Here is a 13,866-nt window from a genome sequence, read left to right as displayed (position 1 = left end):
CGACTTGGGAAGCGACTTACTAGATGAAACCAGTTTGTTCCGTGTTTTAGTGATGGTAAGCCACAACCTTGGTGTAAAATGTTGTGTCTAGGTTAATGATTGCAATGGGACCGTAGGACCTAGATTGTTAGGTCTTTACCCGGTTTAGGAAACAAAATTATTTTTGCTTCTTCCATAGTGGGTGAAATTTGTCCCGTGAACAGCTTGGTTAAGACTGGAGCCTAGATGTTACCATATGTTTTGTAGAACCCAACTGGAAAAACGTCTGGCCCAGGCGATCTATGTAATGGGAGTGCGCAGATAAGCCGTAGCATCTCATCCGTCATGATAGGTTTTTCTCAAATTTCACTATCAGCTAACTTGAGTCTGGGGAGTTCAACTGCAAAAACATGAGCGCCGGCATATCTGATTTGTATAAATTAGAGAAAAATGTGTGGAATTGTTTTAGGATACCAATTTTTTCAGAGGTCGTCTCCCCCGAGGGCAGTTTGATGATTTGTTGTATAATCCCAGAGGCAGCCCTTTGACGCAGCTTGGATGCCAGGAGGCGATCCATTTTGTTCGCTTTTATGCAATACCTCTGAGTAATAAGAGGGATTTTCTGCTTTCTTTGATTTAGCCTGCTGGAAGCTGCACAGAATGCTTTGTGCAATCTAGGGCCCGTTTTGGTTTCCATTTTTTTCATATGATCTAGGTACCCTATAGTTCTATTTCTAGTGCCATTAACTGTGTCTTAGCTTCTGTGGCTATATGGATTCCCCTTGTAGTAGTGTAATATTAGGAGAGGTCTCCCCACCTAAGTTTAAGTCAAAGCATTTATTAATATGTGCAGCGACTTCATTTACGACTACATGATCTTGGAGTAAAGAGGGGGAATTTCGAGGACCAAAGCTGCAAGTTGGTAGCTTTAATAACCAGTGTTAGTGTGATTGGGGCATGGTGCGAGAGGGCGATAAGGTGTGTGATTATTTGTTTTATTATGCCCAATAATGGAGTGGAGGAACAGGTGCATCTATACGGGAGAATGACCCATGTACATGTGAATAAAAGGAGTAACCTTTCTCAACCCCCCTTCAGGGTGAGCCAAATATCTAATAAGGATGAATAAGGATGAATCTGCAAATATGCAAATATGCAAATATGCTTTGCAGCCCGCTCGAGGAGGAGGGTGTGCCCCATGTCAAATTGAAGCCCTTCAGCATTAATAAATCTCTGCCCATGAATAGCTCCAATAAGCCCATCACATTTTCAGAAATCCGTCTTAACCGGAAATGGGGCATATATATTGACGCTACTGTTAGTTTGATGGAGGATACCTCAAGTACTGCAAAAACATACCTGCCAGGGGAGTTTGCCCCACCAAATCCAGTTGGTGCCGCCTCGAGAGAGACCACCTGCCTACGTTTTTGTGGCTTGTTAAGCTACCTTATGTTCCACATCAAACACTTTTAGTTGGGTGTGAAATACGGCAAAAGGCTAAAGGTTATTGGTACATTGCAAATATTGTACGTCACGTAGCCTACTTTTACACTGCAGGTGAGATTTCTGGTGCGGGAGGCGGGTACTATTCTTTTCCAACAGACCCTGTGGACCCCGTCTAGTAGTAGGTCAATGGGTGGTTCTTCGGCTAAGAGATTAGTGAATTTCTGAACCATTACGTCTTTTAGTTGTGTCCAAGATAGTTTCCGGAAGGTTCCTAATCCTGATATTGGATCGACGTGATCTATTTTCAAGGCCCGCATATTGAAGTTCTAAAATTAAGTGTTATTCTGGGCAGGTCTTCAGTGAAACATCCATTTGTTTACAGTTGTGTCTAGAGTGTGAATGGCTTGTTCGTTCAAATCGATGCGTTCAGCTAAGGATGTGATGTCTTTACTGAACTCGGTGAGCTAATTCCTTTATCAGCTGTGAATACTGTACATTTAGATTGAAAATTCAGGGTGAAACGATCTTGAAATTCCTGAAAGCTTTTAGTGAAGTCTTCCCTAGAAGCCGCCATGTCTGGGGGTACTAGTTACTGTGTTGGTGAAGAGGTGTGCCTTGGCGTAGCAGTGGGCCCAAGGAGAGTTTTGATTTTCTCCCTTGTGCCTGGGGTGCAGGCGCACTGCTAGGTCGGGCCCAGGAGCTTTTGTCTCAGACCTTAATGCTAAAATAAAGTGCATGCGGATAGGCCCGGTATCTGCTATATGGCACCCTTGCGGTCTAGATTGCTTCAATAGCGTGTCCCCTTCACACGCGTGTGCCAGTGCACCTGTTCCTGGCATCCAATTGTGCGGTTGTGTGTTAGGTAAAGGACAAGGCCCTGCTATTAAGGGGTCACAGGCAGGGAATGGCCAATTAGTATGAAGCAGGGATTAAACTCAGTTAGAAAGAATTCTGGTTGTTTTTAATTATGAGTTGTGTTGTTGATTGCGGCTATTTACTGAAGATAGCTTCGTTATGGTGCTGCTGATGCTGGGCGACACGCACTTAAAATAAATCAGCTCTGCAGATTATAAATAGGAGCAAACATAGTGGCGATTCACGGCACCCAGTTCCCTGTGTTATGTCAATAGAGGATCAATGAAGAGGACAACTGACATTTCGGGTGGCTAACAGTGATTTCCAGCCACACATTAAGCATTGGCTGCGGGCCGCCATGCTCACCTTCTGCCGTTTACCCCAGACAATTCTCAATAAGGTTGAAGTCTGGTTGATACATGGGGCAAAGGCTCCTTTCTTTTGCGGCGGTGCTTGTGCTGCACTCGCGAGAGAGAGACACACACACACACACACACCCCCCCCCCCCAACTGCGCTCCGTGCTTTCAATGCTCATTGTATTGTGGAATCAGTGCCGATGCAGTGAATACTTCCAATTACGGGCGTCCCTCGGTTTATTGGAGCGCAGTCTCCTCTTGACGGACAATACACCATGCGTGACTCCCACGCCCCTTCAAAGCGCCTGCAGTTATTATAATCGATGGCGTGTCACTGTGCAAGCTTTTGTGTCACTGTGGTTGGGGGGGTGGTGTGGGGGGAGCATCGCAGGCGACCCGTTGTGGCTTCACAACGGCTGGCAAGTATGTTGAGGAGCGGATGGAGGTTTCGATATGAAGACGGAGAGTCCAACACGTCTTCCTCATACTCAATGCTCGCTTATTTAACTCTTGGCAATACTTGCTTAATATTCAATTCAGGTATTCAAAATTAAATGTCTTGTACTTCACCACACATCCACCATGTCCGGGCACCCTTCTCACCCAGTTGGACTCACCGGCTTTCTTATGGTCTGCTTCCACTTTCTGCAGCTTTCCGGAGAACCCATGTCTGCTCGCCATCTGCTTTCGCTGGTTCCCTCTGGCATACATAGACTTCCTCGTTGCTTACTTCGGAGCTCTGGTAAACTGCAGTCAGCGGTCCTCCACCTTCGAGCGCTCTAGTGAGTCTCCAATGCTGCCGGTACCTTCGCTCTGTGACACACTGCTTTCTCAGTTCTGCCTCAGACTGCCAAAAAGCCCCTCTCGCTCGCTGCACCAGATCACACCCTCTATACCTCGCAGCGTCTCAGGAAGGTGCGTTCTCACTGCCACGACTTCTACCCTGGAGCTCTCCTTCGAGCTCTTCTTTCCGTGCCTCCCTTCAAGTGTCTCAACTAAACCTGTTTTAAAGTTCCCGGCTCTGTGATGAGGAGTCCAACAACTAGACCATGCAGGTTTCTTCGTTGGTCTTCTGTTAATGGTGGCCTCCTCCTCTCAGTACACAAGTAGTGTTTGTGTGAATAAGAATCCAAAAACAGAGGATGTATGGCTCTGGTGAGTTTCTTCCTCCTCCCAGTACCTGACTGGTAGTTTACTGGGGAATGGTTTATGGTACATGTAGGGAAACACTGAAAATAACCTACAAAGGACTGGGGGATATTAGATTCATTAGTAATGGGGGATACTGTGTCTCACCCAGGGGTGCCTCAAACCCACTCCCCAAGACTCCTCCACCCAGGTGTTCCTCCCTCGCATATCCACCCCCAGGGTTAGGATCCGATGGCACTGCCTTTCCCTGACCCCCCCTGGGAGGAGGATATGTTGGGGAAAGAATTGAGGATGCCTCCAGATTACACAGTTCTCAAAACCACTTTGGCCTTGTGAATAACGACAAATGGGTCTTGAACTGAGAGGTCTTGCAGTTCACCAATTCTTCTAGAAGTAAGCCACAAGAAACAGTCTTGTAAGTGAGATGCTGAACACTGGTTTTGTGCATTGGCTCAAAAGGGTGACTCATGAGCTTGTTAAATACAATGTTTAGGAGAGTTCTTCCTGAAGTCCAACTAAGGGCTTAGTTAAACCATACAATGGACAGTACAAAGCTCCACTTTTATTATAAGGCTGTACCACCTGCATATACAACCAGAAGGATTCTAAAAATGATATGCAATTAGGTCTAGCTAAGTCTTAGGGGTAAAGTCAGTCAAAAACACACAAAAAAAACCCACACACACACAAAGTACAGACCCTGTTCAGAAAAGGAACAGCATTTCCAGGGAAGTCGGACCTAATCAAACACATTTAGTATAGGACACCTATTCATGGGGAGTAAAACCATTAGTTACTTTTAGATTACTTTAAGTCAATGGTAGTAGACCCGGTCAGTCGTGCAGTGACATTCGGTTAAGGAATCACTTAGTACTTAGTGAACCAACCCTGTTACCAGGATACTTTTCTGAATAGGGGAACACATTGCAAGGCACAGTATAGACCAATAACTACATTCAGGATAGCAAGTAAGACCTTAAGGTGTAATCTACAATTACAGTTGCTTTTTAGATCAGTGGAACACAGCCTAAGGTAAGAAATAACTCAGTTTAGGGTGGCACAAGGCTAATCAAGGTTAGTAAAACCTACAATACCTTGAATAGGTCTCTGCAATTCTTAAGTGTAAGTAAAAACCAAGGTAGACTTATTCTAGACAGGCTATACAGCAGGTCAGGGGAAGCAAAACCCAGATGGTGTACATTTAGTTATCCTAAAAGAAATCGTTAAGTGAAGTCAACAGCATTATTTTTGTGAAGAGGCACAACCAATTAACAGGCGAGTAAAATAACCTTCCATATACTTTTCAGAATGGCATTAAAGTTATGAATAGGCAGGTCAACGCCATTGTCTCCACCTCAGCTTACCATTCTAAATTGCTCAATGCAGCTAGACCCATCTTGCTAAACAGAACTGCCTCACCATTGCAATAGCAATAATTGGATCTCGTTTGGACTACTGTAATGGCCTTTTTGTAGAGACCTCAGGCAAAAATCTCTAACTCCAAACGGTACAAAACAATGCCCTCAGGGCCACTACCGGCATTTCCAAGAGGGACCACATCTCAGACTAGGAAGCAGGTTCACTGGCTCCACGTTAAAAGAGCGGATTGCCTTTAAAACTCTTGCCCTAACACATAAATGCGTCCACAATCTTGCACCTCTCTACCTGGCTCAAAGAATAGCTAAGCCAATCTCAGGCAGACCCCACTAGATCAGCCTACACCAACCGTATTGCCACTCCCAAGTCCCGGAGAGTTCACGCAGGAGGTACCAGCTTCCCCACCTTGGCTGCCACTCATTGGAACACTCTCCCTCCCCACATTAAAAGGATTGACATAGCCTTCCGCAAAGCGATAAAACCAATACTATTTGTATAACATAGTACTACCTGTATTGTTGCCAAACCATTGGCACCCTTCTAGACCGTACGTTAATACTATCTATGATGAAACCCTCACTTTATGATACACTCAATCTGTAACCAACTATGTATGTATTCAACTTTATTCACTGTTAGGTTAAACATGCATTGTAACTCTAGCTAAGCTTTCTTGAACCACCTGTGTATGAAACCTAAGAAATTCCTATTGTTGGGCTACACGTTAAATGTAACCCTGAACTAAGCCTTCTTAATTGTAGGCACAGAAGTAGCAAAGTCAGAGTTCCTCAGGAAGACTGTTGAAACAAGTAATTCTCTTTAGAGGGGTTGAAAGGGTCCAGGAACTTCTTACAAGACACCCTTAGAGGATTCCAGCAGTGGACCTACATGAACTGGATGAGAGGACTCAAATAATGTGCTAGTTTTATCTTCAGTGGTACACCTAGGTCAAGCCCACCCAGGCTCCAGAGTGTCTGTAAAGGCAAAAAGCGAGGGAGGAATCCAACTCTGCACCCCTTTGTCTTCCAGCCTGACTGCAAGAATCTATGACCTCAGGAACCCAGCTGTCAAGTTCAGTGTTTGAGGACATGGATGAAGTGTCGTTCCCTGATGCTGAAGCAGCATGTTGTAAGGGGATGGAAGTTTGACTGGTAGGCAAAGGGACATGAATTTGCTCCTGGTCCATCTTGTGGACTGTTTTGTTCAGAAGTTATGTTAGGGGAAAGCGTATGCAAATCTCCCTGACCAGTTCCATCACAGAGCATTCCCTTTGGACTCTGTCTCGGGACACCTGGACCTGAAGTCTGGGCATTGTACGCTCTCTTGTGTTGCGAAGAGATCTAGGTCTGGCTGACCACAGTTTGTGAAAACGTGAAGGATGTCTTTGTGCAACTGCCATTCGTGCTCCGAAGGAAGATGCAAGTTCCTGCTTAGCATGTCGGCTAGGCAGTGTTCCCCTGGAACATGTTGAGACAGTAGGAATATTTTGTGATGAAGTGTCAGAAACCATATGTTCCGAAATAGTTTGGACAGAGTTGGCGATTGTCTCCACCCCCCTGCCCCACCGCTTGTTGATGTAATAAATCGCTGTGGTGCCATCTGTCAGGATTAGGCCATTATTGTTCTGAAGCTGGTATTGAAAGGCTTTTAGGGCCTTTAACACCTCCAATAGTTGTGCTTTTTTGCCATGGTTTGTGTCCACACTCCGTGTGAAGTGTCGAGATAGTGTGCACCCCGCCCTGTGAGGGATAGGGTTGAATGAATTTGCTGAGGTGGTATTCTCTTGTCCACCATTGGAGAGTGAACGAGGGACTGAAACAACCACTAGATCGCCCCATCGACCACTTACTTGTGACCATTATTGCACCAGCCACTTTCATAGGACATGTGCGCAACCAAGCGTGTGGCACTAGGTAAATGCACAAGGCCATCATCCCCGAGAAGGCGCAATGCTTTTCGTACGGTTACCAGAGTAGCTACATATTGTGGGATTTGGAATAGCATGTTTTGTACCCTCTTGTTGGAGGGGAAGAGTCTTCTGTTTGAATTAATGTCCCAAGAAATTGTTTCACCCGACTTGGGGCAAGACTATTTTTTCCTAGTTGATTGAGAAGCTTAGTTTGTGAAGCAGATAGTCTGTTTGGGTGTTTTGTAGACAAGGTTGTGATGAGTCTCCTGGGATGGACTGTCTGCGTAGGTTTACTACCACTACTGCAAGCACTTTGTTATTACCCTTGGCGCTGAGTTTATGTCGAACGGTAGCAGTCTGAATTGGCAGTGTGTTTTCAACCTTGGGTATTTTCTGTGCAATAGCAGCATTGAAAGTATGCATCTTTCATATACAAAGTTGCCATGTAATCACCAGTGGGATTACTTCGTGTAGCGTAGTCATTCTGAATTTCTGTGATTTGACATCCTTTGCAGGACACAAATCTAACACAGAGAGCATGGTTAGGTCCTTTTGGGGGTACAAGGAAGAGCACTGAATAAACACCCTTATCTACCTCTTGAACATGCACGAGTTCTATAGATGCTTTATTAAAGTCTCCATTTCCGCTTGTAGGATGAGCAGTGTTGTCGGGGCAGATCGTGTGGGTTTTGAAAGAATTTGATGGGACTATCCATGGGTTACTGTCGTTAGCACCCAATGATCTGATCTCCCATATGTGGGTGAATTGAGTAATTTGGCCTCCTACTGTGATAAATAGGAGGGAACCTTAACAGACAATTCATTTGCTGGTGGGGGCAGAGGAGCCTCTAAATGGCAGCACTTCTACCCAGACCCTTTCCTCGTCTAAAAACTTGCTGTTGGGAGGTTTGAAAGGGAGATGATGCTCGCTGAGATGAGTACCAGGGAGAAGAGCCAGAGGAGAAACCTGACTGCGTGGGTCTTGAGAAGCTTTGGAAACAAAAAAAAGGACCGGCGGGTATTGAATACCTCACGTTGGGACAGATCGTTTGTTGGGACAGATGTTTATTGGACATTTGGTTTAAAGTCTTCAAAAGTTTCGTGTTTTTTTAAGCTGTTTTTAAGGCACCGTCTACAGCGTTACCAAACAAGACATGTCTTCCAGCAGCATATTAATGAGGGTGGTCTGAGGTTTCTGGTTTAAAAAACAGAATTAAGAAGCCACAAAGGCAGTGTTCTGTTTGCGAGAATTCTGCCTGCTGTTTCTTCAGAATCAAGCATGTTCTTTAAACAAGTGTGTGACCTGCCTTTCTTACACAATCTTTTGTAATTGAGACTTTGTTGGCTCAGGGATATTGTCTAAATGGTCTTGAAGGAAACCCCACTGTGCATCATAACTAGGTAAAAGAGCAGTGTTATTAGCAATGTGTGTTGAGTAAGCATCAGATGGGTTTTCTCCCCCCACCACAGCTTTTTACCTTCATCTGGAGGCGCTTCTGCGTTTGATAAAGGACCCCCTGCAAGTGTTCTACTAGTTGTAACCACTTGAGAATCCGGTTTAGCGTAGCCCCGGATGGTCTGAAGGTGCAGGTTTTAATATTTTTCCACCCACGGGTAAAATGCATGTGTAAGGGATGGAGTAAGCAGGGAAGGTGCAATTCTCTTTTGAATGTAACTCAACAAAAGAATTGATTGGCAGATAGGGCTTTTCTTTTTCCTTCAGGATGTCATCTACAAAATCAGAGTCTGGTACTGACTCAGTTTGAATATGGAAATGTTCAGCTGCCTTTTTAAGCAAGTAGTTCAAGAAGCTGGTCATTTTGGCCACCAAGGGCGTGCTGATGTGGAAGCCTTAGCGCGGCCCTCCTCATCGCAAGCCTGCAAAGTGGCTTGAGCCCCCACTTTCCACCCCCCCTCCCCATGCCCCCAGACTGTTCAGACAGATAGCGGAGCCCCCACTGTGTCAGGGGGAAACAGACCCATAATGCCTGAGAAACAGCCGCCCGACGCGGCGACGAAAATGAAAGGAGAGCCTGCCTGGCAGTGTTAGAGACAAGGACGTACAACGCAGGCAAGGCACCGGCACCCAGAGGGGTGCGGAGGACAGCCCAGAGGCAGGAGGGGAGTTAGGCCTGTGCTTGCCCCCCCACCCTCTATTTTATCAGTGCTCTGGTCAAAGGAGGGTCCCCCACCCCACTGGTCTTGCTGGGCGGACAGCCCCTCTTCATAAATTCGAGCCGTCCCACCGGGAGGAAGGAGAGGCCAAGTTGCAGACTGCGACAGGGAGGCATGGAGGGCACCCCTGATCAGCAGAGGGCCCGGACAGTGTCTGCTGGCCCAGCCAGCTCTCAGATTGCTCGGCCACAGAGGGGAGTAGGCAGGAGGGCGCCAACACAGGATTCAGTGTTTATATCCTCCAGAGTTCAAAGAGGTGCCGGCGCAGGCCAATACACGGCCAGTGGAAAAAGGGTGACCTGGCACCAACATTACACATGGGTGAGAGTCCACGATGGGGCTCTCAACAGGGAGGATTCCTCTACAGAGGAGCGGACCAGGAGCAGGATACAGCCTGGGTGGATTGGTGCCCTGACTGATCAGGAAAGTAAGACCCCTGCCTGGGGCACATTTGTTGGCCCTGAGCAGGTGGAGAGCTGGAGCCTGGGGCAGAGGAGGAAAGTGTCCCCATGACACACTAGAGGCCCTCACACCCGTAATCGCACCCTACACAAGGCGTGGGGCCAACCAAACAATTGAAAGAGGAACATAGGGCAGAAGGCTTCCGCCAGCAGAGGCGGTGGGTTAATGGCTGGAGGTGAGGGTGCTCACCCGGTCCACGCCCCGGTGCCCCCCCTGAGTGGTAAGAAGAGGGGTCAGGCCACCCAGGTGAGGTGAGGACCCCGCCGACCCCCCCCCCCCCCCACACACGCCCAACTCCCAATACCCCCCCGCCTCCCTGGTTCTTTGAGCATGGAACCGGAGTGGAACTGGTTGCAGCTGGTGGTCCGAGCTATCCTGGTGGAGGTGACCGAGAAAAGTTGGGCACCCTTTAGGATTATTAGGGGAAGAGGGAGGGATACCAGGACAGTGGGTAAGATTAAGGTCTTGGCAAAGTTGTGGTCCTCGGATGTTGGGAGATGGATTTGTGTGTTTAGGCCGCTATGGAAATACTCGGATGGCTGTAGTTGCGGATGTCACTAGGGGAGGCCACCTGAGGGTTGGGACGCTTAATGTAAAGGGAATGAACTCGCCCACAAAATTTAGTTTAAGGAGTTTCGTAGGGCAGGCCTTGATGCCATGTTCCTCCAGGAGACTAAATATGCTAGAGGGGAGGAACGGAGGGTGCCGGACAGGGCGCTTGGTCAGGAATACTGGGGTTCAGGGCCCCCAAGGAAGGCAGGGGTGGGAATGCTCATTGGTAAGGGGCAGAGGATGGAGATTACAAAGGTTTGGGCCAATGAGGAAGGTAGGGCCCTTCCGTTTCCGGGATTATAAAACAAATGGGGTTCACATTTGCCACAATCTACTGCCTGAACCATGGTCAGTTGAGGTTCCCGACGAAAACTCCCTAAAATAATGATTGAAGCCACAGGCCATATAATATTGGGGGGTTATTTTAATATGTGGGCTGACATTAAGCTGGATAGGCAGGCCCATATGTGAGGGACAAACCCAGGGCCGAGGCATGCTTACGGAGGTGTCCTTGCAACGTTGGAGGTCTATGGGCTATGGGATATATGGCGTTACATGGACCCAGATGAAAGGGGGGTACACCTTTTACTCTGCCCCACACAGCACTTTCACAAGGATTGCCCATGTATATTTCTGGGGGTCTGTGGGGGATGCTTGTAGTCAGATGTTCCCATTGCATGGTCAGACCATGATTTGTTAACAGTGGTCTGAACTGGCTCTGAATGGTACCCGGTGATCAAGATGGAGATGCAACGAATCCCTATGGAAGGACCCGGTGCTTCACGCGGAATTGACAGAGCGGTGAGTTTTTAAAAATAAATACGGGTGAGGTCACAAGGGGAACTGTGTGGGAAGCGACATTGGACAGCGATCTTGATCAGTGAAGGGGCTCGGAAGAAATGTGAGTGGACGCTACTCGAAAATAGATTGTGGGCCGAGATTGCTCAACTAGACAAGGCCAGGGATAGCACGGAGGGTCAGGAGGAAAGGGTCACAGAGGAAAAAGGAAGAGCCAAGACTCCTAGAGGAAGGTAAAATAATTAGAAATTACAGTTCCTGAAACAACATTTTTATGGAAAAAGGAGATGAGGCGGACGCACTACTGCCCACAAGATTGAGGGACAACGGCCGAATGCTGGGTGAAGGGCATAGAAGGGGTCTGTACAGCACATGACCAAGGGATGGATGGGATCCAAGAAGCATTCGCATCCTGAAAATCAAAACAGATACCAACTCAGAGGTTTGAGAAATAACCAAGTACCTGGAGGGAATTCGGATGCCCAGGCTCTCCCGTGAGGAGGCCAAAGCAAAAACGGCCTAGGAATTTAAGAGGGCACAGGCAAGAGTACCGTTGGGGGAAGGCACCATGTGAGGATGGCTTCTCGGCAGACTTCTATAAGACGTTCATTAACCCCCCCCCTCATTTCGTTCATGGTAGAATTATTTAATGATATCCTGGAGACAGTCCTTTTAACTGATACCTAAGGAGGGCAGGGACCCCCTGGTCATGCAAGTCTCATCACCCCATCTCCCTTCTGAATATTGATGCTAAAATGTACACAAGAGTTCTGGCGCGCCACGACTTGAGCAGTACATGCCCCAATTGATCCATTCGGATCAAGTAGGCTTCATACAGGGACGCAGGGGGCGGACAGAGTTAGAAAAACCGTACACCGGATTCATGAAGCACGTGAGATGGAGGGAGACCCCGCTCTCCCTCGGTAGACGCTGAGAAGGCATTTGATAGGGTGGAGTGGGGCTTTCTTAGGGAAGTGCTGGGCAAAGAAGGCAGACAGGAAATCATGGTAGTTTACGCGTCTCCCCCTGACCCCCGGCCTGTGTAGTGGTTAATGGTGGTTATTCCCGTTGGTTCTACGTAAGGCTGAAGCCTGGTGTAGGCCACAGCAGGTAGTCGAAAAACGGGCTGAGATTTTCTGCTGGCGATGGCTTCCCGTCAAAGAAGCGTCCGTCAAAGGCGGACCAAAGAAAGTTAGGATTGTAGTCAAGCTTAAGTAGCAAAGCTACGAGTTCTGCATAAAGGACCGTCCACTATGGCAGAAAAAACTATTTGAGGGACCGTGACATGTGATGGACTATGGTTACAGAACACACATGATTACAAACACGCCCAGCTGACGTCCCTTTTCAAACTTAAGTCATGCAATACTCTGCACCTACCACTAGATGTCAGCCTACACAAAGCATGTGATTCTAAGCAGATTTACAAGCCACAGAAGTGTGTTAAATGGGTTTGTGCGATATTACTACCTGCTAGTTTGCTTTCTTGGTGTGTTAAAGGACCAAATAAATAACTTCATAATAATGTCTAAGCTGAATTATTGTGCGTTATCCTTTATGGACTCATTCGGACCCTGACCACACTCGCAGTCTCCCGAGACCAAGCCTTGACAGATTCCCCACTGTACCTTGACTGGGTTTTGGCTCTCACTCAGGTTTTAAGAAAGCTATTTATGGTTGTGGGTTACAAATCCCAAAGGTAAGCGGGGCATTACTAGATCACTGGATACACAAAGTAGGTAGTCGCACATCAACAAATGCTTTTTCGGATGCAACGCAAGGTTAACCGATAATTGCATCTCTGAGAAAATGATTCAAAGCAAGTCTATTTGAACAAGCAAACAAGTTCGGTTTGAATACAGAGCCAGGTTATAAGGTGCACACAGATTTCCCCAACAAAAAGTTACCAAGTTAAGCTGTTTTATTTGGAGAATGCGGACATAATGTTTGGGGTTTGAATGTGGCAAAACGCCCGACCCTTAAGCAACAATTCCTTACTGAAGCTAAGGAAAACAAAATATTCCACTTTCTAAAACTATCTTAAAGACATTTACTTGATAGAGCGAAGAGGCAAGGCACTGGGCACAACTCATCTTGAAAAAAAGGCCTTCTCACGGCACATCCACGACCATTTCATCATGATCAAATATGTTCAACACATCTAAAGGAGGTGGGAGTGGCAAAGCACATATTTTCTTCAAATGGTTATCACATGAATGTCCCATCTAAAGCTTACAAATTAGAAACGTTATAATGGGAGGATAGGAAATAATTTCCCCAGCAACTGTTTATATTAGAAATACACTTCGTTTTGCCACTTGCTCAGTTTAAAAATAGTAATTTAGTAAACTCATATGCACCTAAAACATAAGGGTTAGCAAATTAAAATATTGTTAATCTATTAAAACGATCCTCTACAATTAAGTTTCTTCTGGATATGTTTTCATAGACGTTTTCAAATTACTCACTTAAGAGGGTGCATCATGTCTTCTCCTCTTCGTCTTCCGTTGCGACTTCTATTCTGACCCCCCATAAAACTGAATAACCCACCACCGAATATATGAGAGAATATATCGTCCATGCCTCCACTTCCACCACTGCCTTCCCGCAGCCCTTGCTCGCCATAGCGGTCATACAGCTCTCGTTTCTCGGGGTTTGACAGAACTTCATATGCAAAACTTATTTCTTTGAACTAGAGAGAAAAAAATGTAAGTAATTTAATGGCAGATAATGCAGATTCCAATTCAAAAGCTAAATAGCTAGTCAAAATGTATGCACATTCCTTTTGCTTCAAACTAAACTGAAAA

General features: G+C 46.6%; 1 protein-coding gene across 1 annotated transcript in view; it reads right to left on the bottom strand.

The window, feature by feature from the left end:
- The window catches only part of DNAJA2 (DnaJ heat shock protein family (Hsp40) member A2), a 312,300-nt gene that overhangs the window by 249,452 nt on the left and 48,982 nt on the right, over nucleotides 1–13,866 (bottom strand). The window contains exon 3 of the mRNA XM_069607061.1: nucleotides 13,528–13,751. Within this exon, the coding sequence (XP_069463162.1) occupies nucleotides 13,528–13,751 (224 nt within the window). The remainder of the gene's footprint in view (nucleotides 1–13,527; nucleotides 13,752–13,866) is intronic.

The sequence above is a fragment of the Ambystoma mexicanum genome, chromosome 1p (assembly GCF_040938575.1).
Source record: "Ambystoma mexicanum isolate Mex_15411 chromosome 1p, UKY_AmexF1_1, whole genome shotgun sequence".
NCBI classification, from domain to species: Eukaryota; Metazoa; Chordata; class Amphibia; order Caudata; family Ambystomatidae; genus Ambystoma; species Ambystoma mexicanum.
The sequence above is the reverse complement of the archived record's forward strand: the minus strand, read 5'-3'. Positions and strand labels throughout refer to the sequence as shown.